Source organism: Lissotriton helveticus, chromosome 5_1 (genome assembly GCF_964261635.1).
Source record: "Lissotriton helveticus chromosome 5_1, aLisHel1.1, whole genome shotgun sequence".
In the NCBI taxonomy this organism is placed as follows: Eukaryota; Metazoa; Chordata; class Amphibia; order Caudata; family Salamandridae; genus Lissotriton; species Lissotriton helveticus.
In genome coordinates, this window is record NC_136065.1 from 604,595,645 (window position 1) to 604,623,551 (window position 27,907).

At 44.9% G+C, this 27,907-nt stretch overlaps 1 protein-coding gene across 1 annotated transcript in view; it reads left to right on the plus strand.

Moving 5' to 3' along the window:
* Nucleotides 1-12,209: 12,209 nt before the first annotated feature.
* FAM13C (family with sequence similarity 13 member C) overlaps nt 12,210-27,907 on the plus strand; it is a 794,386-nt gene continuing 778,688 nt past the window's right edge. The window contains exon 1 of the mRNA XM_078642967.1: nt 12,210-12,391. Coding sequence (XP_078499093.1) covers nt 12,330-12,391 — 62 coding nt within the window. The 5' untranslated portion in view covers nt 12,210-12,329. The remainder of the gene's footprint in view (nt 12,392-27,907) is intronic.

The following is a 27,907-nucleotide window of genomic DNA, read 5'->3' on the forward strand; positions in this document are numbered from 1 at the left end:
CATCAACTGGGGGAAATCCCAAATCTTTCCTTTAACTGCCACAACTCCACAATTCACCACGGACTACCCCTTCACATGGTGTGAAGACACAATCAAGTACCTGGGGATAGTAGTCACACGTGACCGAAGTGCCTTGATGGCGGCAAATTATGGCCGCTTCTTAGATCTCCTCACTGTTAAAATCACAAGATGGATCGCTATGCCCATCTCCATGGCGGGGTGAGCCTCACTCATAAAGATGGTAATTCTGCCCAAATTGATCTACTTCTTCATCAACATCCCCTTCTCCCGCAGTAGACACTTTTTTCAGGCCCTCTAAACCCAACTAATTCGCCTCGCCCAGGGAGGGAAACAAGCTGGACTACGTTGGGGTACTCTCACATGGCCCTTCAGCGAGGGAGGTTTTGAGATCCCGGATCTGGAGCTGTATTTCAGCTGTGCCCAGGTCCGTTTTGCAGTATATTGGATGGACCCCCCTACATGCCTCACTTAGCAATTGAGGACGGGTACATGTCCCCAACCCCCTACTCCACATACTTAAGAGCGCCTGCTGTCGGCGTTGAATCGCTTCCTTCACAGTAGACTGTACCACTAGCGCTTGGCATGATTTGGCCCGCCGCCTCCACATCACTGCGCTATACTCCCCCTTGCTGCCTCTCTGAGGCCGGCTGGACCTTCTATTCACGCGTGAGGGTGGATGCTGCCAACTCCTCCACAAGCGCGCGATTCAGACATGGGGTCAGCTGTACACAAAAGGTACATTTCACACTAGTGAGGAATTCTTTGGCCCTACCACTCCCACCCCCCTAGAAAGCTTTAACTACATTCGACTGAAACAGGATGTTAGAACCCTCACCCCGTGCTTCCCACAGAAACCTCCTACGCTTGCTCCACTGCATAATCTCCTTCAGAAAGACAACTGGCACAGGCCATTTCAATGCTCTACCGCACTACCCAAAAAGACTGCACATATGACCCTCCTTTGCCTAGGACTCGCTGGGAGGAAGAACTATACTCCCCCATTACCGATGACCAGTGGTCATTCTGCTGCCAACAAACCGGGAAAATATCTGCTAATAGTAGGCTACGCATAATCCACTATCGTTATCTACACTGCCTCTACTCTACCCCCGCTCGCCTGATGCGCCTCCACCTTCATGACACCGACTGCTGCGACCATTGTGGGAGGGAGGGGCTTACTTCAGACACCTAGCTTGGACTGTCCCCCCATTCCAAGTTACTGGGCGGAGGTGTTGGGTGCGCTTGGCCGCATAATTGGACTGCACATCCCCGAAGATCCTCTAGTCACACTACTAGGCTACACCAAAGCACTGGCCGTCTCCCTGCAGAAATACATCTCTCTGGCACTTCTGCTTTCCAAGCGAAGGGTGAAAAACCAAAGGTGATGATGGACGGAGCGTTGACAATACAAACACTCACCCCCAGCCAAGCGAAGGGTAGCCTGCAGATGGAGATGGGGGAGGGCACCCACATTTAAAGTATGAATGAATGACCCAGGTCTATTGTCAAGAACAATTAACCGTGTATGCTGACCTCCTCCCACCATCCTTCCGCCCTCGAGATATCTGGGCCTCTCTTCAGACATATCTCCTGGAGCAGGCCAATATTGCCGATACAGACCCAGAACCTCCACTGGCCAGTTGATGTGGTCCAGGGGCGACAAATATGTTATACCATTACACATCCTAATATGGTCCCAAAGATCGTAGTTAAGGTGGTCAAACCTGTAATAGTCGGGTCAAACATGATACACCACTCAGACTGTTTTTTGTACTGTGTTGCTGGTCAATTTGCACGGTCAATATGTTAAGTGGAATTGGTTCATTGTGAATACTGTAACCTTTTCTGAAAAACCAATAAAGAAATTTACAAAAAGAAGATATGTAGATGTACTGAGGGGATTGTGATATCACCTGCAGTGGGGCCTATGCCAGCATAAAAAGAGATGGTAGCCGTTTGAATACTTGTTTGGCAAAAATAGAATACATTTAAATAAGGATCTTTTTGAGCATCATGATTTGCTATGATTGTGAGTAGGTGAGAATCAATTAAAGAGTGGAAAGGTAAGTCTCTTTCATGATCTCTTGTCACCATCATTATAAACTTCAATTAAAAGAGAGAAGAGGAAAAAGAGTGACGGTTGGTGTTGATTACAGTAGATACAGTGAACCATAGCCTGCACCTACTAGAAACAGCAGTTCTTTTGACTACATTTATAACACTTTTTTGAAGCACACATACCTCCTCCATGGATGGAGCTTTCATTGCCATATGGATACCCTACCTTTTTCCATAAAATGTTACCGGGGTTCATGAAAGCTTTCTGTGGGTAAGTGAAGAGGATGTTGAAGATGGGTCTCTTACATATGGGAAGATTGCAAGGTTCACTGCTAATGAAAGTTGTGCACAGTTAGAATTTGGACATGTGCAAAGCCTGATGCATTCACCTTGGTGAAAGATAGTTTGTTATATGACTGTTTACTTAGTTATTGCCTACTGCTCTCAACCATTTCATTCAGAATACATGCCTCTTCCTTGGGAAGATTCAGAGGGAAAATAGCACATCTCAACAATAGTCTGACGTGACTCCAACGCTCTTTTCCCCATTATGGGCTCAATATGATTGAATGGCCAGCTTCAATCATTCCGCTTTCGAGGTGTTTGGCCATGTGGCAACTGATGACGAAGTGGAGAATTCAGACAGTATTAAGGAGAACACAGCACGTTGATTAGCCCAGAGGGGGCTTCGTGAAATGACTTTTTAACCCCCTAAACATCTGTACAAGGTTTATTATAGATGCAAAGAATAACCCACCATTTTTAGTGCTCAGGAAGCTGGCAAACCCAGCCTGCACACAGGAGGCCTCTATTGCCGCTTGCCATTTTCTATAGAGTCTGGTAACATTGTAACAAATCATTTTGAAATATTGAGGAATATAATGACTACAGGGGTCAACCTAGACGCAGACAATTTAGAAATCTTGACTGCTCCAGTATCCTTTGTAAAATGGAGCATGGCCACGATGACACAGAGTGGTGGGTGCTCAAGGTCCACTATGGTCAAGTGCCACTGTGATGAGGAGTGCATGTGAGATGAAGAATTTATTGGACATCTTGATCCTAATAATGTCCTTTATCATAAATTCTTAATTTCAGCTAGGTGTCTTGCTGTACATGCTGGAGCTGTAAGTTTTTATTCCATTACTGAAAAAGGAATACCTACCTGTGACAAAATAAGGTGCATGCACTGTGCAAATCAACATCCAATTGCACAAACATTACGTTTTTTAAAAATGTTTTAAAAAATTATTTTTAAAAGTTCAAGAAATCTTGACTATTAGTCCACTGATACCCATCTTCAGGATTTTGGTCTCTGTGTTAAAAAAGGTCAGAGGCATCCTGCCCACAGTCCACCACACATATAGCACTGGTCAATCAGGCATACTAGTGATAATAAGTAATTCTATGCAATGCTTCGCAACTATCATAAAACTTTATGAAATCTGCAGAACAAGATAACTGAGGACAAAATGCACATTTTCAGGTTTTATGCAGCAAAATTAGTCAGATGTTCTCCCTTATTTTTTCAGAGAATAAACTCTGTAAATTGGCATTTGCTACAAATTTTCCTGCGAAGCAGGAGAATTTTACCTACGGCATAATTGAAAAAAAATCAACATTTTGTAATTTTAGTAGAATGATATGTTTAAAACGGCTAGTTGGAAGTGCGTTTTTAGTAGAATTATTATTCTTTTTTTATTTTTTTATTGAGAGTTAAGATCATGGTACAGTATAGACTCTTATACATAGCAGACAAAATAAAGTGCAATGGGTATACGTGCACATCATAGGTTACATTAAGCAGCCTTTCAAAAATCCTTAGGTACATCCTTCTATACGCAGTTGACTTAGCACACCTAAAAAGCGCAAATTCTATATATATATATAGCTGAATATTAAACAGTTTCCTATTCCACAATAAACAGATATAAAGTGAATAAAGATATTCAATATGAGATGGAAACAACTAAACACAAATCTCTATTCCAAACTACTTTTTTCATACCATGTTTTATACAGTTGTTTAAAAAGCATTAATTTCCTAAAGATCCCCAACGTTTCTCAAACTTCCTAAGAGATCCTGTTCTCAATCCATAACGCCTTTCTAGTTCTTTAACTTTACACAGTTTTGCTCTCCATGCTTGGAACGAAGGCACATTTTTACTTCGGCAATTTTGTAAGATTAAGGATCTGGCCACTAGGGCTGATACATATAGACATTCTTCTTGCAATTTAATCAGATTTAGAATTGGAGAGCATCCCAAAACTGCAATAACATTGTCAATAGCTATAGATTGGCCAATGGTACTTCTAAGATATTTTTCAATTTCTTCCCATAGATTCTCCAATTTGGGGCAATCCCAAATAATATGTGACCATGTGCCTCCTCCTATTTTTGCGCATCGAAAACAGCTGTCCTCTACCTGGGGATATATACTATGTAGAAATGCAGGGGTTCTATAGAGTAACCATTTTGAATAAAATTGCATTCTTTTAAAGTTAGCTCCTCTAATTACTGTGGTATTGAGTCTGTTGATTCTCCTCCAAGTTGTTCTTGGGATCTGCATATCTTCTTTTTTAAGCCATTTATCTTGCATTTCCCTATACATAGGAACCGATGTATTCTCCCTAAAGATTTTTATCCAAGCACTTACTGACCGCTTTTCAGGGTTTTCTAGAGCTTCAGTTATTCCTGAACTTGCTGTTAAAGTTCCTATATCTATATTTTCTAGAAAGCGCTTTATTTCAATGTATGACCATTAAAGCATATCCTGAGAATGAAAGAGTCTGATTTCTACCTCTGGCCACTTTTTCCAGGAGTCTGGGTTAACAACGTCTTTTACTTTCCTATATTCATTTTCCTGCCACTTTCTCAATACACCGAGCTGTAGTAGTGTAGCCTCCCCCGTATATAGATCAGACATACTTGTTGTACCATTTATTCTCAGAATCCTATAGAAAGCTAACAGTTGAGCACTTTCTTTGGATCTTTAACTATTCTTTTTGGGGTTCTTAATTCTATATCTAATAAAATGTTATTCATAAAAAATGATATATTTCCGAGATGTCCGGTTAGGTAGAAAAATCTGTGTTTGTTGTGTGAAAAATTTGCAAAATAGTCTTCACTTCGGTCGAAAAATGTAAAGTGCCTAGTGCTAATCTTGGTGTCTTATTAGCTCATAGAAAAGATGAAAACAAACTATCGCTCTCCTTAAAAAAATACATTTTTAAAGCACAGGGAGCAGCTGCGAATTGGAAGTTAAACAGTGGTAAAAAAGACATTCGAATAAGTGCCCCTCGTCCTAAAATTGATAGTGGTAAGTGATTCCATTGTGCTAAAAGATGCTTAACTTTTTGTATCAGGGGACTGTAATTCATCTGAAACAACTCCTTTACCTTTTCTGTCACTTATATCCCTAAATATCTCTTCGGGTGTAAGATGTACGTTGGCCTAAAATTAGGCCGCAGAGTGTACACGGAACAGTTACATAAAATAATTTCTGTCTTAGCCTTATTTATTTTGTAGCCACCTATTGCTTGGAATTCTGAAGAGATCCTGAGGATCTCTTCTTGGGTTTGGCCCTTAGAATTTAGGAAAAGAACAATATCGTCAGCACAGAATTTTATATTAGTCATGCCTTGCAGACGTGTGGTGTGTAGTGTTTTTTGTCTAATAGCTATTACCAAAGGTTCAAAAAAAGTGGAAATAAAATAGGGGAAAGGGGACAGCCTTGTCTTGCACCCAGATTTATTCGACAAGAACCTACATTTATTGAATTAATTAATATTTGCGCCTGTTAGCCTTTATAAAGTTTTCTTAGTAAAACCTTCTGGAAAAACTAATTTTTCAAAAATAATGAAAAGAAATTCCCAGGATACTATATCAATGGCTTTCTCAGCATCTAAAAACCACACCTGTGCTGCAATACTGGTCTTGTGAAAGTAATCCAGGGCTTCTATTAAAAATGTTGTATTAGTCGTAAGCTGTCTCCCTGCACCAAATCCAAATTGGTCTGTATGGATAAGAGATCCCACAATTATATTAAGCCTATTTGTGAGAAGTTTTGTAAAAATCTTATAGTCAATGTTTTCTCTATCTTTATCTTTCTTCAAGACGCTGACTACTACCGCTGTGTGAAAAGAGGCCGGGGGCTCTCCTCCTTTCAGTAGATGATTGGCTAGATTTAGGATTTGTGTATTAAGAGTTGGAGCTAAACTTTTATATAATTCTGCCGGTAGTCCATCCACCCTGATCGCTTTACAGTTGGCTAATGAACCAATCACCAATTCAACTTCTCAATAGAAAATTCCTCGAGCAGTGATTTGCGAATATCACAGTGCAGTGAAGGAATCAGCAGTTTATCAAGGAAACCTTTAATGAGTTCTGGTGACGTTTGTAGATCTGACTGATAAATTCCCCCACAGTGTATAAGAAAAGCATCCCCAATATCTTTGCTATCTGTTAATTGTGTTTTAGATGTCTCATCCTGAATGCTTTCAATTCTATTTTTTACCTGTTTCTCCTTTGCCTGCGATGCAAGTAGCTTCCCAGTGTACTCACTCTCCTCACATGCCTTTTGGAGATAAGCCCTACTTACTAGATCCCCCAGTTGATAATAATACTCCTGCATCTGCAATGTTGCTTGTATTAACTCCTGTTTTGTTTCAAAACTCCTATACATCACGTGCTCTTTACTTGCCTGCGCATAACGTGCCTCAATTTTTAATCTTTCTTCCTTTTTAGCCTTATGTTGCATGTTTCTTTTGAAGTAATTATCCCCCGTAGAGTGGCCTTGAATGCATCCCATACTATAGTTATTGGTGCTGAGTCTGTGTTGTTAATGAAAAAAGTATTGATCTCATTGGCTATTTCCATGCACCCACTCTCATTTTCCAAATTCAGTTTATTAAAATACCATCTCATAGGCGTTTTTGCCCTTAATCCTACTCCCACTACTTTCATCTTAATTAGAGCTTGGTCTGAGAATGCATTCGGTATATGATTGTACGTATTAACCCTAATGCCATGTGAGATCAGAAAGAAATCTATCCTGGGAGCTGTATCATACTTTGCCGAAAAGCATGAGAAGTCCTGTTTTCCTGGACTTTGACAGCACCATTGATCTATCAAATCTGAAGACTTTTTACAACTAGCTATGGCAATAGCTACCTGGGGCTTGTTTTGTTTACGAGCCTTCTTAGAGGAATCAACTGTAGGATCCTGATGGAAGTTAAAATCACCCCCCCCATATAATAGGGCTGTTAATACACAAGAGTGCCTGCTTCAGGTGTAGTAAGGGCTGAGGATTGGCCAGAACTGGGGCGTAGATTGTGGCCAGAGTGAGACTTGACTGATTTAGAGTACCATGTACCAGAACCAATCTGCCCCCCGGATCTGACTGGGTGTTTTTTACTTGGAAGTGCACATGTTTCCCTGTATACATCCCTACTCCTTTCTGCGCACATCCTGCATTCGCTGAACATTGAAAGCCAGCTTCAAAGCTCTTTTACCCATTATGGGCTCCATCATTCCGTTTTCAGGGTGTTTGGCCATTTGGCAACTGAAGACGAAGTGGAGAATTCAGACAGTATTAGGGATAACACAGCAAGTTGATTAGCCCAGAGCGGGCTTCGTGAAATGACTATTTAAACCCTTAAACATTTATAAAAGGTTGGTTAGAGATGCAAAGAATAACACTGCATTTTTAGTGTTCAAGAAGCACGGCATACCCAGCCTGCACACAGGAGGCCTCTATTGCCTCTTGACATTTGCCATAGAGGCTTGTAACATTAAAACAAATCATTTGGAAATCTTGAGGAATATAATGACAACAGGGGTCAACCTAGACGCAGACAATTTAGAAATCTTGACTGCTCCAGTATCCTTTGTAAATTGGAGCATGGCCACAAAGACACATAGTGGTGGGTGCTCAATGTCTACTATGGTCAAATGCCACTATGATGTGGAGTGCTAGTAAGATGAAGAATTTATTGGACATCTTGATCCTAACAATGTCCTTTATCATAAATTCCTAATTTCAGCTAGGTGTCTTGCTGACCATGCTGTAACTGTCGGTTTTCATTCCTTTACTGAACAAAAAATACCTACCGGTGACAAAATAATGAGCATGCACTGTGCAAATCAACATACAATTGCACCAACGTTAAAAAAAAATTAAATGTTTTTTAAAAAAAATGTAAAACCTCAAGAAATCTTGACAATTAGTCCACTGATACCCATCTTCAGGATTTTGGTCTCTGTGTTAAAAAGACCAAAGGCATCCTGCCCACTGTCCAACACACACATAGCACACTTAGCACTGGTCAATCAGGAATACTAGTGATAATAAGTAAATCTATGCAATGCTTCACAACTATCATAAAACTTTATGAAATCTGAAGATCAAGATAACTGAGGACAAAATGCAAATTTTCAGATTTTATGCAGCAAAATTAGTCAGCTTTTCTCCCTTATTTTTCAGAGAATAAACTCTGTAAATTTTATAATCTCTGTAAAATGATAAATTTAAAACCGCTTGTTGGAAGTGCGTTTTTAGTAGAAATATGAGTTTGAAAAAATCGGGGTGGATTTACAATCTTGCACACTCCTTCAATAGTGTACATTTTGCTTTTGAAATAGGAAGTTCAATATTTGAAAAGATGTCTGCAAAGACATAGCAAGAAATCTCTCTGCATATATATCTAATCTGTCTCTTTTCTTTTATATCAATAACGGTGGCTTAGCAAGGGTGCAATGGACCTTAATACAAGTACTGGAACATAGCCCTCACCCCCCTGGTCTTGGATGCTACCCCACCCAGTGCACTACTTTTACTATGTCCCTGGTCAATAACACCCAGCAAGATGTTACCCACTTTCGTTCTAATCTCATTTAAATACTAGCTTTATCTCAGTGTTTGGGTAGCATACACAACATAGTTGGCCACATCCTACCTGGTTCAATTCAGATCTTTAAAAAGGGCCATGCAGCACACTCATGGTGACAAACTGCTGTAATGGGACTGTTCTTATTGGTATGTGGAATATTTATGTAGAGTGCTGCTGAGGTTCTATATCTAATCATATTCTTTTTGGGCAAATGCTGCCATAACAATGCACATAAATACAATTAACATAAACACTTTCAAAACAATAATAACCTATCAAAAACTGTCATAGGGGCCATTAATGTGCAATACATAAATAAGACTAAATCAATAAACTTTGCTAGCCTTGGAATTTCACAAAACAGGCTACAGCCATATGACATATACTTCTGGATTCCAGTGGGAATTAACAACTCATTAGGAAGGTCCATTAGATTAGAAGATGCAACTAGAAAATGTATCTGGATCACATTGCCAACAGCAATAGGAGGTGTAGTACAGTATTCAGGGCCCTACATTGCCCTGTCTGATTCACCATACTCCCATTAAGAAGCCGGACAGAGCAAACACGATCAAGGGTGTTGTGTTGGATCTGAGGATTCTGGAAACAACCCTAAAGTCCCCAATCCCCATACTCCACAAGAGTGGTACTATCCATGTGTTACTGTGATTATAATAACACTGACAGAGGAACAATATATGATTGATACACTCCTTGGTCTGGGGACAAAATGGGCAGGTCAAGTCTGGGCTAATATCACGTTGCCCTCATTTAGCAGTGAAGGGGCACAACAGTAGGGCCCTAAAATGAAATTTAATGTACAGGGTTTATGCCAAAAGAGGTTAAATGGAATCCATATATTCTTTCATGAGGAAGGTATCTTTAAGTTCCAGTTAGGCTAGTGTCCAATTGGCCAAACTCCTGCTCAATTCTCCATCTTTGTACCTCTAGTAAATCCCCTTAAATGCCACCTTTGACACACCGGTCATGGCTCCTTGATTAGTCCACAGGTGTCCGCATCTCAACTATATCAAGTAGGTCTAGATGTGCTCAAATCAGGGAATCCAGGAAACACCAGGCTGCCTAATTAGCTCCTCCAATCTTTTCCGATATTGAACTAGGTCCACTGAGGCCCATAGCTGTCTCAAATATAGCACAAGAGCCTATGGGCTGCTTTATGGGCAATGGACCTGTGGCCTAGATGCAACCATAATGGCAGGAGTGGGGTACTAGTAGTGAGATTCACCAAAGATCATAAAAATTGGTTCTCACCCACCTCCGGTGCAGTAGCCCACTCGTGTCCACACAGTTCTTTCCCTTACAAGACCCTGCCTAATACTTTTAGGTTGTTGATATGGATGGCCGGAGATGCTGGTCGAATGTTGGAACCCTTGAAACCCCTCAAGATGACCCCTGCATAAGGTTCATGCTTGAACTTGCTCTTGTGGATCTGAGCAGACCAACCAAAATTCGCCATCAAAGTGAGGCCCAAATACCCAAAAGTGCAGACGCTCTCAAGCAGAGCACCTTTCAGCGACGGATTACAGCGGGTTGTGTGGCTAGGATATACTTGGTTTTTTGGATGTTGATCTCAAGCCCTCTCTGCTCACAGAAGACACCAAACTGGTCCAGGAGATCTTGGATACCCATAAGGGATTTGGATACCAATAGGCTGTTGTCAACTAACAGAAAGGCCGGGATCTTCGTGACCACTATTCTCTGGGCATCGTGATTGCACTTCTCTATCTGGGCAACCAGATCGTTAATATATAATAGAAACAGGGTTGGGGCAAGAACACAGCCCCCCTCTTGACTTGTATTGATGTTGTTAGCTCCCCATGTTTGCCATATAAGCTGCATATATTTCTTCTGGTGCAGCCTCCTGATGACATCAACGAGATAATTTGGGACACTGTGTTCAATTAGAACTTTCCATAAGGCCTCCCTTGGCACAAGGTTGAAGGCAGTGCGGAGCTTATCAAAAACTACATAGAGCTGACCACCTCTCAGAACGACATGCTTCCAGTATATAAGTTGTAGTTTGAATACTTAGTCGATGGTACTGGTCCCTGAACCGATTCCTTCTTGGAGGGGGTTATAAGTCCCACGCCCTCAACCCACTCTATATCAGGTATTCCCTACCTCTATAGGCCCATTTGTGGATAATGGTTATATTTGTGACCTAAAAACATGTGAAGGATATTTGTTTTTGTAAGGCTCTGTGTGGAGTTAAACTGTGTCACAACATTGGTGGGTAATCTGTGAGGATGAATAGAGCTCTACTCCACAAGCAGCCACCATCGATTAAGCACATTAGTCATTATCTGTCTTATCTGTTTAGTTACGCAAACACAGGTGTGTATGCATGTGTATTTGTGTTCTGTAGGTGTGTGTTTGTGTGTGTGTGTATTTATGTTGTGTATGTCTTTAGGCTGACATATCATGTGGTTGTGCTTTCAAGATGAGCATGTGAGGCTGAACCTGTGTACATAATACTGTTACTTATATTAGCTCTGTGATATAAATTCATTGTGATGTGCTTCTCATTTTTTATAGATGGTTTTAAAAATATTGATGAGTACATTTTTCTGTTTTATTCATCGGTAACAGGTTAGTAATTTTAATAGTCAAAATGTCAAACAATGCTTTGAAACTTAAGAAAGAAAGAAGTTGATGTTTGAGGACAAAATACGTTTATTTACTCAAATTAAATAGCTGTTGTTGGTGTACATAATTAGAGTATAGTGCAAAAATAACACACTTATATTGGTGGACTACGGTGTATTTTGAGAGATTTATATTGTAGGTGCAACAATCATTACTCCTGAGCTGAAATTCCCTTTCCCTTTAGATAAATCATCATTTTTAGATGGAGGTATTTTATCTTCTTATTTAGGAAGACATAACATCTTACAAATGGTACATTTGCTTTAATGGGAAGCTAACTGATATGTCTTGAAATCAATAGAAAACTGGTTTAAATAATTAGACATATTATTTTGTGCATATATAATTAGATTTTCTGTATTACGAAAAAGTACCTGAAATTGTAAAAACAATGATCCTATAATATATGCCTTCTGTGTTTGCTGTGGTACATTTCTCTGTGAAATACTTCATAATATAATAAACGGTCTAGCCAGCCAGCAGAGGGCCCGATGGGCATTGTAGTTTTTGATGCAAGGTTGATTCCCGGCATTTTTTCCAGTGTGAGCATGAGCAGTGTAGCCCAAGGTACTACACCGTGTGTTGCTCAGCTGAGCTGACACAGAACCGTGCCTTTCCAATGCCATGTTTGCGTATGTGTGCCAACTGCCGAGCCGGATTCAGAGGGACTGCCCGCCCTGCAGACGTGTCTGATGTTTTCTTGTTTCTGCTTCAGCCTTCAGAATAATTCCTTCAACAGCACTGCTGCAGCCGAGTAAGTGGATGTTTTAAATGCATGCTGTAACCTTATAGCGGGAGAGTGCGCGTGCACCGTGCACAGCTGTGTGTGAATCGCTTGATCGTTATTCGCCGGCTGCATTTCCTGCTTTCAGTTAATAGTCGGCTTTGTGGGTTGCATTACAATCTGGGTGCAATACCCAATTGTCTTCTAAATTTGCAGTCGAAAATCATTATATGTCATGGAAGCACGAAGTGATATATGCATGGATTATTAAATGTATAATTTATTCTCACAAAGCAGAACCTTGTTTTTGAAGACCGTCTGAGCTATGCTTAACTGTTTACTGTCTGCAGTGAACACCCAAATTAAATATTTCAATTTTTTTTAAACGCAGGGTGCACATTGGCTCTGGCAGAGCCTCTGATGACACCTGCAGTAGCACTGGCAAAGCTTTCACTGAGCAGCAACCATGTAAACATAAAAACATACATATTTTCTAACCTATGGAAAATGTGGGCGTGCTTACTCAATGTATGAACGTGGCTGTGATTAATAAATTGAAGAATGTTTATCTGCGACTGACACAAGATTATTGGTAGTGTGTCAGGGTTGCTGTCATGATGTGATAAGCAAGGCACGCCCTCCGAGCACTGAATTTAAACCTCGGTTTCCCTTTTACCTGGCAATTTCGAACTGCGCGGTGTTAGCTCTGTCGCTCCTCAACGACCGTGCAATAGTTTATTCATATATTTATCTGTAAACCCACCCCCTTTATTTTACCATCAACTTCCCCGTGCAGTGATTGACTGTGCTCTGGGAGCATTTAAGCTGCGATATCGCGTGCACGCCAGGGACTCGGCGTATGGATTTGTTTTGCAGTGCGGCCTGTTTTACATGACAGCGATGCCTGAAATAGAAACCTCAAACCAACTGTGGGTTGTTGTGTCAAAGCGTGAGAACAGAGTTCCGCCGCTTGGACGCGGGCCAGGTTTGCGTCTGACAGAGGCAATTCACAGACACCACGGCATCCTCTGCTCTGCTGAAGGGGCGGTGCCAGCGAGTCTGGGGCAGATTTAACACCAGGCTGCCATTTTTATTGGTTTAATCGTCCTTATATGCCACATGTTTTCAATAGAAGCACCTCACTTACCAATAGAATCACTGCAGTGCAATCAATCTGCGTTTATATCTGTCACTTGGGGTGGGAGTGGCCTTAAGAGCTCACTCATTGATCAACTACTTAGCCGGTGAGCATGCTACAAATCACCGAGGTCAGTAACAGATTGACACGCGGATATAGACAGATAACAGATTGACACGCTGATATAGATAGATAAAAACCTTAAGCGCGGATTCTAGAGCGTTCAACGTAAGAGGCCTCGCGCCAGCTGTTTATTTTCTGTATATATTTTTGCCAGTGGGAAATGTGAGTCACGGGTTCTGTATTAGAAAATGACCCCCCTGGAAATGTAACTGGGGCCTGTCATTATCTGGAAACCCTGAGTAACGCCAGTTCCAGGGGCCACTGATGTGGCCCACCACCCAGGCTCCCTCAGTCATACATTCAGGATAAAAATACATGCGGTAAACAGGCGGTCCGTTTCTCTACAGCAGGTGAGCCTGCGAACACACAGAGGGAGGCCGGCTGCAGGAAAGGTGTCTCAGCTGTTGCAGACAACGCTGTTCTTCTATCTTCGTTATTGTTCTTCTAGTGCTAAGATTTGGTGACGCAGAATGTTTGTCTGAAAGAATGATGGTTAACAATGAATGTCCCTTTTGCCACATCTAAACATCAATGCAAGCATCTTAAAAGACATTTCGTGTTGTTGAAAAGCATGTAAAACACACACATGCGCGTCATGGCACTGAAAAAAATTGTGGACCATTAACATTTGATATTTATAGCAATGTACAAATAAAAGGACATTTACATAATTTATTACTACAGCGCCCTGGTCAACATTCCAGTTTATTATCACAGTTTAGAGAAATTGACATGAGAAAAAAAAATTCATGGCATTAACCCTCTGTGCAGACATACATGTGCAATATGAGAATTATTGGCACTGTTGAAGGAGGTGCAGGGCACCAGAGCACTTGCACGGCTTCACCTCTCATGAGTGATAGCCCCATAGCATATTGCACTGTGCACATCTGCATGTCTACTATATATGTACACATATATCACTGCAAATATATATATATATATTTTTTATATAGTTCACTAACTAAATAAACTATGTACCTTAACTTAGTATGTGGTTAGTCTTTTCTATATAACTCTTTATGTTAATGTGGAGCCACTCCTGACTATTGCACACTCGTCCTATCAGGGCAGGGAATTAGTAACCATAACCACACTATAACTGCTTTTTTCAGTAATCTATTTAAACTGCCTTTAGGTGTTATAGCCGAAGCTAACCATAACTTCCCTTTAACCTCTGTTGTTTTCCATGAAGTTTTGGTGTTTTTTGTTCGTATTCCGCATCCAACAGTTTCCTGCGCCCAACCTGCATCAGGTGACCAACCCCCCTGCCCATGGTAAAACACAAGGCCACAGGGCCTGTCCAAGCCCTGTGAACCTTGCTTTGGGGGGGGGGGGGCAACCTCTTTTGCCATGACTTTTTTCCTTTTTAGAAAGGGTTTGCGGCCACAGGGGCATAGTTTGCGAACTTTCCTTTGCTCATGAACTACTCTTGACCTTTTATGGGATATGCATATCTAGTTTTGGGTCCACGGATCCCATGCAAGGTCCAGCAGAGGCCCACAAAGCTTGCTGTGGGTTCACAACCCCCTGGCTATAAAGCTTACTGTCTTCGGAAATTGGGATCTAAATTCCTTTGCAGTAAGGTGGTTGAATGGGGCATGCTTTAATTACCATCAGTGGTCCTGGGTACTCATGAGCTTTAATAGCTTTCCTGACCTTATGCAAGGTCGTGGAGGGTTGTTGCTTAACTTGCCTGAGACTCTCTTTATGCGACCTGCCCTGATGTCACATGGCCCCCTTGCCTAAGGGCTGTGGATAGTGTTTCAAACCCGACCCTACCCCTTGCCCACTGCTTTACACAGGATTAGGTCAGACCTGCTCTGTTAAAACAAATATGTTGCGGAGAAAGGAAGACTAAGGATGCAGGACAGTGACCCACTGTCCTGTGCACAGTTGAAAACCAGGACAGGTATCTGCAGTTATTCTTCTTATTCCTAATGAATCGAGCACTGGCAAAGCCAATAGGTTTCACCTATGGGTAATCTATCTTCTTGGTCAATGTTTTTATTACATGTGCACAGATGTTGACCTTCTGTACAACATGGCTTAAAGTTAAATTTAAAAAAAACGCTATAAACGCTATGAGCCAGTCAAAGCTGGCCGCATAATAGCATTTGTTTTTTACTTTAAGCCATGTCGCACAGCATGTTAATTGCTGTGCAACATGTAATAAAAACACAGACAAAGCCAGTACATTTCACATAGGCAAACCCTATTGGCTTTGCAAATGCTTGTTCTCTTTTGCGCAATAGATTTTGTTAAGGTGGACTAAAACATGCAGAAAAATGAGCAAATCCAAAAATTGAGAGGACTAGGGCTATGCCAGTATGATTGTTGACATATGACCTCAAGCAGAGAGCAATCCTCTGAGCAGCATTCACTGTGGCATGGCCCAGCAGGGACTTGGCACACCTGCATGCGCCTAGCCAGATGATTGCGCGTCATTTATTTATTTATTTGTGTATTTTATAAAGTGCACAGCTGCCCCAACGGGGCGTCCCGGCGCTGAGAACTCTGGAAACAGGGGGCATAGGATCAGGAAGCCAATTAAGAGGAAAAAAGATGGGTCTTCAGGGATTTACGGAATGCTGATTCTGTTTGGCAGGTGCGTAAGGCTACCGGGAGCTTGTTCCAACGCTGAGTGGCACATACCTCAAAGGTTTTTCCACCTGCACATGATCGTTTAAATCGTGGAGTTTCCAGGAAAAGTAGGGAATTGGAGCGTAATGTCCTGGAGTTGACATACGGTCGCAAGGTGCTTTTCAAATGGGCCGACCCATTGCCTTTTGACGCTCGGAAAGCCAGCATCATGGCCTTGAATACGCATCTTTTAGCAATGGGTAACCAGTGTAGTTTACGGAGGTGTGGAGTGATATGATGTCTAGCAGGGATTCTCTCCACCAGCCGAGCGGTGGCGTTTTGGACCGTTTGAAGTTTATGACATAGGCCTGCTGTGATGCCAAGGTATAGGGCATTGGCATAGTCAAGATGGGATGTTATCAATGCCTGGATCACAGTCTTACGGCAGTCCGCCGGCAAGTAATTAATAAGCCGTTTAATAGTCCTGATCTTAGCGAAGCAGGAGGCTGCTACTGTTTGTACCTGAGTGTTAAAACTGAGGTGGTTATCCCAACGTACTCCTAGGTTTCTCACCGAGTCTTTGGGCGTGGGGGCTTGGCTCAGATCTTCTGGCCACCACAGACTGGAATCCAGAGGGGATGGTGAGTTGAAGAACAGGATCTCCGTTTTTCCTGCATTGAGTCGGAGGGAGTTGGCATCCATCCAACTAGAGATGTCCCTAAGGCAGGATTTCAGCGGATCAAAGGCAGAAGCGGAGGGGGTATCGAAGGTAAAGAGTAGCTGAATGTCGTCAGCATAGGAAGTGGATTTAATCCCAGTCTGAGCGATCAGCTTGGCCAGGGGGGTAAATTAAACAGGAGCGGGCTTAGGGAAGAACCCTGTGGGACTCCCCATTTGAGGGGTCTGGCGGAGGAAGTATAGGGAGGGGTGTAGACCTGCTGTGTGCGGTCAGAAAGATAAGATGAGAGCCACTTTAACACAGTGCCGCCCAAACCCAGGTCCTCCAGCCTTCTCAGCAAGATCTTATGAGAGACGGTGTCGAATGCTGCTGAAAGATCCAGCAGCACTAACACCGCCCTCGACCCCCGGTCAAGCGTCCACCTCACCGAGTCAGCCATTTCAATAAGGGCTGACTTTGTGCTGTGGCCCGACCTAAAGCCGCGCTGAGAGTCATGAAGAAGCCCATTGGATTCGATGTAATTCGCCAACTGAGAGTGTACCAGCTTTTCCAGGATCTTAGCTGGGGCAGGCAGGAGAGAAATGGGCCTATAGTTGCTGGGGTGGTCAGGATCCAGATTGGGCTTCTTCAGGATGGGGACCAGATAAGCATGTTTCCATTTAGCAGGGAAGCTGCCCGTTCTCAGGGAATCATTCCAAATGTGGTTCAGGTAGGGATTAAGTAGGGGTGCCAGTTTTTTATATTGCTTGGCTGGCCAAGGGTCATTTGGAGAGCCAGATTTGCATTTGAGTAATTCTGCCATGGAGTCAGCTTCCGAGATGGCTGCAAATTCGGACAGGGTGGACGGCGAAGGCGAGAGAGTAGTGGATTCCTCTTCCCGACCTTCTCTGTGGGGGGTAGGGAAGGAGGAGTAGATAGTCTCGATTTTGTCCTCGAAGAATTGGGAGAGTTTATCGCATAGCGACTGTGAGGCGGGCTGAGTTCGAGTCATTAGGGTCTGTGAAGGATCTAACTATATTGAAAATCTCCCTGGCGCCATTGCTGGCGAGTTTGATTCTAGAGGCCAGAAAGTCCCGTTTATGCTCCTCAATCATTCTCCGGTATTCTTTGAGGGCTGTTTTATAGGTGATTTTGCTATCCGGGGAATAATTCTGTCTCCAGAGGCGTTCGAGAATTTTACAAGATGCCTTTTTTTGCCGAAGCACGTCAGAGTACCAAGGTGCTGAAGGTACAGCCCTATGGGTTTTGATGGGTTTAAGAGGGGCCAGAGCATCTAAGGCCTGACCGATCCATGCGTCCAAGTAGTCGATCCCCCGGTCGGGATCAGACGACAGGCAGGGTTGGGTATTTTTTAGGTGTTCCAAGAGCGTTTCAGGGGTGATGCGGCTCCAGTTTCTGCCTGATTTTTTAGGGGTGATAGTGGGTCTGATAGGGCAGGGAATGCCAATCTCAAAAGGGATGAGGAAATGATCCGACCAAATAACCGGGGTGGGGGGAGCCGCCCGAATAGATGGTAAGTTGGAGCAGATCAGGTCCAGTGTGTGACCCGCTTTATGCGTGGGTAGGGCTATTATTTGGACTAGGTTGCAAGCCGCTAGTGTGGAGATGAAGTATTTGCTGTGCGAACAGGATTCGTTGTTAACGTGGAGGTTGAAGTCTCCTAAAGCGGTGAAATTAGCGTATTGTGTGCTAAGCTGAATAACATAATCCGCCAGAGCCGGTAAATGTGAAGTTTTGGAATGAGGGGGGCGGTAGATAAGTATTCCCGAGCAGGAGGAGGACGGGGAGATTTGAACACTGAAAGGCAGGCCTTCTATACATTCAATTTGGTCGAATAGGGGGAGGGTAGCCGTCCATTTGGATTTGTGGATTAAGGCGACACCACCTCCCGGTTTACCATTGGGTCTGTTGGCACAGATAATACTGTAACCCTCCGGTAAGGCAAGGGTGATGGCGGGATTCGTGGTATCGTTCAGCCACGTTTCAGTTAGAGAGAGCAGATCCCAGTTGTTGTCCCGAAGGGACTGCCAGATGTCAATGGCATGTTTGCTCAGTGATCTGCAGTTAATCAGCGCAGCTCTGAGGGTCAGGGAGGTGTGAGCTCCGCAGGTGGAGGCAGGATTCAGAGCATGGGCCGGACTGATTGTTAGATCTGAAGCAGGAAGGGAGAAATGGCAGACTGTGCAGGCATAGTCCTGACTCCGAGCGTCAAAGTTGGGACATGGGCAGGTCACACAAAGGGGGGGTCTCAAAGACATCAACTCAGTCCGAGTGTATGTCGCGGTGTTATGGCTAGTGGGTCGGGCAGGGGGACCGGCCCCGGTCGCGTCCTGATCGCGGACGAGCGCAGACAAGCTTGCCTTAAGCACGCCTTCGGCGCGCAATCGTCGCGCCCGCTGCGCTCGTCCGCTGCGCTTCCGGTACATGCACATTTTTTATAGTAAGGGGACGGTGGGAGGGGGCGTGGCCTCGGAGTGGGCGTGTCCCAGTCAGGGCGTGGGGAATGGCGGTTGAGGAAGATCGGCGATTCCGCCCTTACCAGCGCTCGTTTTGCTGCGTGAAGGGTGCCTGCCCACTGCAATCGTGTGTCAGGAAGGGTGAGTGAGTGATTTAAAAAATGCTAAATTTTCAATTAAAAACAGTGAAATGTTCAATCTTTCTGGCTACTCCCGGCTGTGCCTCAGGAGGTTTCAAGAGTTATCTGCGCGCTTGCGAGTCAGCGCGCCTTTTGTAGCTCTTTGCAGGGGGCGTGGCCTCGGAGTGGGCGTGTCCCAGTCAGGGCGTGGGGAATGGCGGTTGAGGAAGATCGGCGATTTCGCCCTTACCAGCGCTCGTTTTGCTGCGTGAAGGGTGCCTGCACACTGCAATCGTGTGTCAGGAAGGGTGAGTGAGTGATTTAAAAAATGCTAAATTTTCAATTAAAAACAGTGAAATGCTCAATCTTTCTGGCTACTCCCGGCTGTGCCTCAGGAGGTTTCAAGAGTTATCTGCGCGCTTGCGAGTCAGCACGCCTTTTGTAACGCTTTGCAGGGGGCGTGGTCTCGGAGTGGGCGTGTCCCAGTCAGGGCGTGGGGAATGGCGGTTGAGGAAGATTGGCGATTTCGCCCTTACCAGCGCTCGTTTTGCTGCGTGAAGGGTGCCTGCACACTGCAATCGTGTGTCAGGAAGGGTGAGTGAGTGATTTAAAAAATGCTAAATTTTCAATTAAAAACAGTGAAATGCTCAATCTTTCTGGCTACTCCCGGCTGTGCCTCAGGAGGTTTCAAGAGTTATCATGTGTGTTTAACATGATCAAATGAGGTGGAAGCGCAAACTAATCCTGCCCACCTAGTGGCATGTATTTACCTTTACTTAGACCATGTTTGCGGAGGGGAACAAAAAACAGAGAAGCAAGGACGGGATAACTAACAGCAAGGGATGGGGGAAGCAAAATAACTACGATGAGAGAGATGAGAGATGGCTGGGATGAGCCAAGAAAGAACAGGAGGGGGGAATAGTTCATATGGGCAAGCAACAACAAGGGATGGGAAGGAGTAACATAAGGGGCAAGCAAGGACGGGATAACAAACAACAGGGAAGGGGGAAGCAAGACAATGGAGGACTAGAAGGGGCCTGGCAAACAACAATGAATGGAGGAGAGACGGACTGCAACACATACTCTTGTATAGAGTGCTTGTAAAAAAAGTTTAAAAAAAGTACCTCCACAAATGGCTGGACAGTTGAAGGACAATGGCCACCGGAAGCAGTACTTGGTCCAGGCTCCACGGCACGACGGCAGAGGCGAGGAACAGGCGCTGCCCAGCAATGAAACAAGAGTGACTTGGGAGCAACATGGAAGTCAGTCATTGATAAGTAAAGTCGTGGGAGCCAGCCAATGATAAGTAAAGTGACGTGGGAGCCACAAGGGTGCCAGCCAATGGGATGTAAAGGTAAGTAATGGGGGCGAATTCTAAATCTCTTTTAAGGTTTTTTTTGGTTTTTTTTAATGCAAGAGATTTCGCAACCAAAACCTAAAAATGAAGATGAATAAAGACTGGGTCACTTGGCAGCTGCCTTGGAATCCAAAACTACAAACAGGACACCAAACAGCTTCAAACATAAAGGAAACAGAAATGCCTCCCTTTCTCACAGGTATGACTGACGGATAGGGCAGTGGCGTTACTAAGGGGGTGCGGACCGCACCGGGTGACACCCTCACATGGGGTGACACCATCTGGTTACGCTGTGTATGTAACACAGCTCTGCAGCCTCGCCTCTGCTCTGTGTGTATTTAAACTTATCCTCAGCGGCACGCGCACAAATTCAAAGCACATTTCATGTGTTTATTTCAGTCATTTTGAGAAAAGCCACGAACTGTGAGGGAGAAACCAATGGGGGGGGCGAGGTAAGGGTTAAAAGAGCAGCAGGCGGGGAAGGGGGTGCCGGCGGAGGGGGAGGGATGGTGCAGGCAGAGAGGGTTATGGTGCAGGCAGAGGGTGAGATGGTGCAGGCGGAGGGGAGATGGAGCAGGCGGAGGGGAGATGGTTCAGACGGAGATTAGATGGTGCAGACAGAGGGAGAGATGGTGCAGGCAGGGGGTGAGATGGTGCAGGCAGGGGGTGAGATGGTTCAGACGGAGGGTAGATGGTGCAGACAGAGGGAGAGATGGTGCAGGCAGAGGGAGAGATGGTGCAGGCAGAGGGAGAGATGGTGCAGGTGGAGGGGAGATGGTGCAGGCAGAGGGAGAGATGGTGCAGGCAGAGAGAGATGGTGCAGGCAGAGAGAGATGGTGCAGGCAGGGGGTGAGATGGTGCAGCGGAGGGGACATGGTGCAGACAGAGGGTGAGATGGTGCAGCGGAGGGGAGATGGTGCAGGCAGAGGGGAGATGGTGCAGGCAGAGGGTGAGATGGTGCAGGCAGAGGGAGAGATGGTGCAGGCAGAGGGAGAGATGGTGCAGGCAGAGGGAGAGATGGTGCAGGCAGAGGGAGAGATGGTGCAGGCAGAGGGGAGATAGTGTGGACAAAGGGAGAGATGGTACAGGAAGAGGGTGAGATGGTGCAGAAAGAGGGAGAGATGGTGCAGGCAGGGGGTGAGATGGTGCAGGCAGGGGGTGAGATGGTGCAGGCGGAGGGGAGATGGTGCAGACAGAGGGAGAGATGGTGCAGGCAGAGGGAGAGATGTGCAGGCAGAGGGAGAGATGGTGCAGGCAGAGGGAGAGATGCTGCAGGTGGAGGGGAGATGGTGCAGGCAGAGGGAGAGATGGTGCAGGCAGAGGGAGAGATGGTGCAGGCAGAGAGAGATGGTGCAGGCAGGGGGTGAGATGGTGCAGCTGAGGGGACATGGTGCAGACAGAGGGAGAGATGGTGCAGGCAGAGGGAGAGATGGTGCAGGCAGAGGGGAGATAGTGTGGACAAAGGGAGAGATGGTGCAGGAAGAGGGTGAGATGGTGCAGAAAGAGGGAGAGATGGTGCAGGCAGGGGGTGAGATGGTGCAGGCAGGGGGTGAGATGGTGCAGGCGGAGGGGATATGGTGCAGACAGAGGGAGAGATGGTGCAGGCAGAGGGGAGATGGTGCAGACAGAGGGAGAGGTGGTGCAGGTAGAGGGGTGATAGTGTGGACAAAGCAAGAGATGGTGCAGGCAGAGGGTGAGATGGTGCAGGCAGAGAGTGAGATGGTGCAGGCAGAGAGTGAGATGGTGCAGGCAGAGGGTGAGATGGTGCAGGCAGAGGGAGAGATGGTGCAGGCGGAGGGAGAGATGGTTCAGGCAGAGGGGAGATAGTGTGGACAAAGGGAGAGATGGTGCAGGCAGAGGGAGAGATGGTGCAGGCAAAGGGGAGATAGTGTGGACAAAGGGAGAGATGGTGCAGGCAGAGGGGAGATGGTACAGGCAGAGGGAGAGATGGTGCAGGCAGAGGGATAGATGGTGCAGGCAGAGGGAGAGATGGTGCAGGCAGGGGGTGAGATGGTGCAGGTGAAGGGGAGATGGTGCAGACAGAGGGAGAGATGTTGCAGGCGGAGGGGAGATGGTGCAGGCAGAGGGAGAGATGGTGCAGGCAGAGGGGAGATAGTTCAGGCAGAGGGAGAGATGGTGCAGGCAGAGGGGAGATGGTGCAGGCAGAGGGAGATGGTGCAGGCAGAGGGAGAGATGGTGCAGGCGGAGGGGAGATGGTGTGGACACAGGGAGAGATGGTGCAACCAGAGGGGAGATGGTGCAGGCAGAGGGGAGATGGTGCAGGCAGAGGGTGAGATGGTGTAGGCTGAGGGAAAGATGGTGCAGGCAGGGGGTGAGTTGGTGCAGGCGGAGGGGAGATGGTGCTGACAGAGTGAGAGATGTTGCAGGCGGAGGGGAGATGGTGCAGGCAGAGGGAGAGATGGTGCAGGCAGAGGGAGAGATGGTGCAGGCGGAGGGGAGATGGTGCAGGCGGAGGGGAGATGGTGCAGGCAGAGGGAGAGATGGTGCAGGCAGAGGGGAGATGGTGCAGGCAGAGGGAGAGATGGTGCAGACAGAGGGAGAGTTGGTGCAGGCGGAGGGGAGATGGTGTGGACACAGGGAGAGATGGTGCAACCAGAGGGGAGATGGTGCTGGCAGAGGGTGAGATGGTGTAGGCTGAGGGAAAGATGGTGCAGGCAGAGGGCGAGTTGGTGCTGGCGGAGGGGAGATGGTGCGGACAGAGGGTGAGTTGGTCCATCCGGTAAGTTGTGAGGGGTTGACACCATGAGTTACCCGCACCGGGTGACACGAACCCTAGTGACGCCACTGGGATAGGTGCAAATAACCCTAACGTGCTGGCAGGGAGGCGGCTGCAAATATATGTGCCAGTGCTTGACATCCTGTATAAACATTGAAAAAGAAACAGAAACGAATGAAGAAAGTGCTCTGCTGGTCATCTCCCGTGCATAGAATAGCATATGGTTAAAACAATATTAAAGATATGATAGATTCCACTGAAAACTCAGTAAGAAATTATGCTACTCTTGAAATTGTGGCATAATACAGTATTTTTCGTTTAGACCAGTGATTCTTAACCAACAATAAATAATATTAAAATTCATCATTTAAAATGAATAAAGTATATACAAATAAGGAAGCAACAATGAAAATGTGAAAACGTTTTCTATGTTTTATTGTGAATTACGCAAAATATTTAAATATTTGAGCATTTGTTTGGCGTACACTTATTTTTTGTATTCTTGTGCATTGTTTTGAGGTCGAATAGAAATTGCTGAAGCCGGGTTCCCTGCTTTCCATAATGACTCAGTGGACCTTCCCGGGTTCTAGTAATGATTCAATGGGGGTCCACAGAACAGACGTCGAAAGGTTGAGAACCGCTGGTCTAGAACCTTCTTATGTTCGCAAATATTCAGGGAGATTGTGAATAAAAACATTTTTTAAAAAACGCCTGTGTGTGCCTGAGCGTGTGTGTGTTTAACTTGCACTTTTCAGTGGAGGGGAAGTGGAAATCCTGAAGTTAATTTTTTGTAATTCTTTCTTTTTTATTCTAGCTTTTAATATTTACTGTGACTGTCACTTCCTTGTCGATAAATATGTAGCAAGGATGTAGTACAAGGAGGGGCACGGGCGAGACGGGGATAGAGCACTAAGAAGCTGCTTGTCCCTCGGGTATTTCCGAAAGTGTGAGAAAAGTTAATTTCCCATCTAAAAATGGAAACACCCCTGTCCCCAGGGTAAGGCAAGGAAGGGTTTGGGGGCCAAATAACCTTGGCCAAAGGCACAAGCATAGAATAGAATCGTAAATTCTGCCGTCCATTGGCAATGTGTAGGCCAAAACAACTTCCCGGATACTCGGGCAAGGCTAATAGGGATTGAGGAAATGCATGTATTATCCAACACAGATGTTGTGGGTAGTGGTAAAATATTAAATTGATACATTTTGCTATGCTTTAATGTGTTAACTATTACAATGTACTTAAAAAGAAATAGAAAGTAGAAGAGTAAACCTAAAAGGCATATATGAAAGCTCAGTTATGTGTACGTTTAACTGACCTGTCAATACCTGAGATAACATTGCACCCGTGGATCGTGTTTAAAACCATACAGGATTCATAATAAAGAGCACAATTAAGCACTATTTACTTGAATGTTATTATATCATGCAGAGCGCTGCTGTGACTCCAGACATGTTTAAGAAGCCCATACAAATACTGCCATTTTCAGTAGTTTAGCGATTTCAAAAAACACTGCTTGTTATTTATTTACTGCATTTATTCATTTGACAAAATATACATGTGCAGTATTTGGGATTGGGATATTGTGTTCTTATATTTCAGTAATGTTATCTATTAATTATTTTTGAGAGACTTTCTGCACTCAGCATGTTTTTTTAGAGAAATGTTTGGATGCACACAATCAACAATGATTAGTATAAATTCGAGGTTTTTAATGAATATAGCATAACCTGCCTGTTTTGTGAAATATATAGCTCTTGATGTTGTGACCATGGATCTGCTTTTTCAGTAATATGACTGAAACAATCAAGACAGAAACTTATGTATCCTTTCTGGACACCAATAATACAGTACGTCTATAAGAAATGTTTTAACGTTTTCTGGGCCCACTTGCTTACCGTTGGTCCGCTGGTGGACCTTTTTATCCATCTGAGAGGTGATTGGAGTTAGCATTAAAATCGATCAAAATTCAATTAACAGTGCAGCCCATTTGACTACACAATGAGGACCAGGAATTGCTATCTTGGGTTAAGAAGATTTATTACAAGTTAATAATCAAGTTCAAATACACCACTCTTGGCACTATTGTTAGAAATGGGGGTCTATATTTAGCAATGGCTTGCACCTTTGTCCAAGTAGGGACCCTTCTTCCTAGTCAGGGTAAGGGGGATGCACTTCTAAAATAAACCCTGCTCAGCCCCCTGGTATCTTGGCAGGAGCAGACAGGCTTATCTCAGAAGCAATGTGTAAAGCATTTGTGTACGCATACAGTAATAATACAGTGAAAACACTACAAATGGACACCACACCAGTTTAGAAAAAGAAGTAATCTTTATCTAAACCAGCAGTACTCAAAGTAGGGCCCGCAGGCCAGTTGCGGCCCGCCAGGCCTTTCAATGCGCCCCTCATGGAAAACAACAGCAGGCACGGAATCAACACCATTTTTTCCTCTTGTGATTCCTTGGGGGTTGCATTCACCAGAAAAAGCATGAAAGCAGCATGCATGTCTCGCATGCTCACCTGCAAAAGGTCATCCTCCTGCAGCTTTCGCTTAGAAACAAACTTGATATACATCTGTTGGTGGGTGGATAATATATCTTCTTTTAGGGCAGGAGCATGAAAAGGAGAAAGTGTTGTCATGTTGTTGGTGGTGTTTTTCACTTTCTAACCGCTGCATTGAAAGCTCCGTTTGCTTTGATGCAGTGGTATAATGATTGTAAATAGATATTCCTTCTTGCAACATGTTGCTCCTGGCAAATATGTGAATAAACATCAGAAATAAAGCATAATTTAATTGTCCTCTGATGCTGCTGGGCTATACTTGTTTTGCATTTTACAAAAACATTTTTAAAGTACGTTTAGCCTATATACAGGGGGCTTGTATTTGTGGGCTGGCAACTGCCAAAGATCACCGACGACGCAAAAAATGAGCATGCAGAATTTAACGTTCAACCTGTTGCCATTGACAGGGCAGCTTGGCATGTAGAATCTGGCGGGTTTCAGAATGGATGTCCGTTTAATTTTAGACACAAGGACAATACGTTCTCTTCCGTGCACTCTGATTCTTTGCCTTATTGAAAGATTCTGACATCAGGGGTGTGCTTGTTTCCTTGATCATTGCATCAACTGTGCAAAGCCTGGGTGTGCCAACCTTGTGTGTTCTTATGAGTGCGGTGGAGGCTGTCTGACCATGAGTCTCTGTCAAGAAATAACATGCATTTAACTCTTGCAAGAAGACATGCTATTTTCTGAATATGCCCTATTTTTTCTTTAGCGGTACAAAAGGGGGTGGCGATGGACGGAGCATCTGAACCAATCAAACACTCACACCCAGTCAACAGATCTAGGTTTAATCCATCACCGTTCTTTAGCCCACTCTGCCACCCCAGTTCAGACATGGCCATATGCAAATCAGTCTGACCCTGTGCCTCATGGGGACAGTCCAGCCCGAACTGCCAAACCATGCCTTCCCTGGACCGGATTCAAGCTACCTAGGACCGGTTTCTGGCATTACAGCGGTCTTCAGCCAGGCTTGCTTGAATCCAGTGGCAAAGTGAGCAAGGGACTCACGTCTGAGCATACCCTGCCAACTTATGGCGACCAAGCGGTACAGGAAGCTTGATTCCGGTCCAAGGAAGGCATGGCTTGGCAGTTCGGGCTGGATTGTTCCCATGAGGCACAGGGTCAGACTGATTTGCATATGGCCATGTCTGAACTGGGGTGGCAGAGGGAGCTAAAGAACGGTGATGGATTAAACCCAGATCTGTTGACTGGGTGTGAGTGTTTGATTGGTTCAGATGCTCCGTTCATCACCACCCCCCTTTTGTACCGCTTTGTTCGCCATAAGTTGGCAGGGTATGCTCAGACGTGAGTCCCTTGCTCACTTTGCCACTGGATTCAAGCAAGCCTGGCTGAAGATGGCTGTAATGCCAGAAACCGGTCCTAGGAAGCTTGTTTCCGGTCCAGGGAAGACATGGCTTGGCAGTTCGGTCTGGACTGTTCCCATGAGGCACAGGGTCAGACTGATTTGCATATGGCCATGTCTGAACTGGGGTGGCAGAGTGGGCTAAAGAACGGTGATGGATTAAACCCAGATCTGTTGACTGGGTGTGAGTGTTTGATTGGTTCAGATGCTCCGTCCATCATCAACCCCCTTTTGTACCGCTTTGTTCGCCATAATTTGGCAGGGTATGCTCAGATGTGAGTCCCTTGCTCACTTTGCCACTGAATTCAAGCAAGCCTGGCTGAAGACGGCTGTAATGTCAGAAACCGGTCCTAGGAAGCTTGATTCCAGTCCAGGGAAGGCAAGGCTTGGCAGTTCGGGCTGGACTGTTCCCATGAGGCACAGGGTCAGAC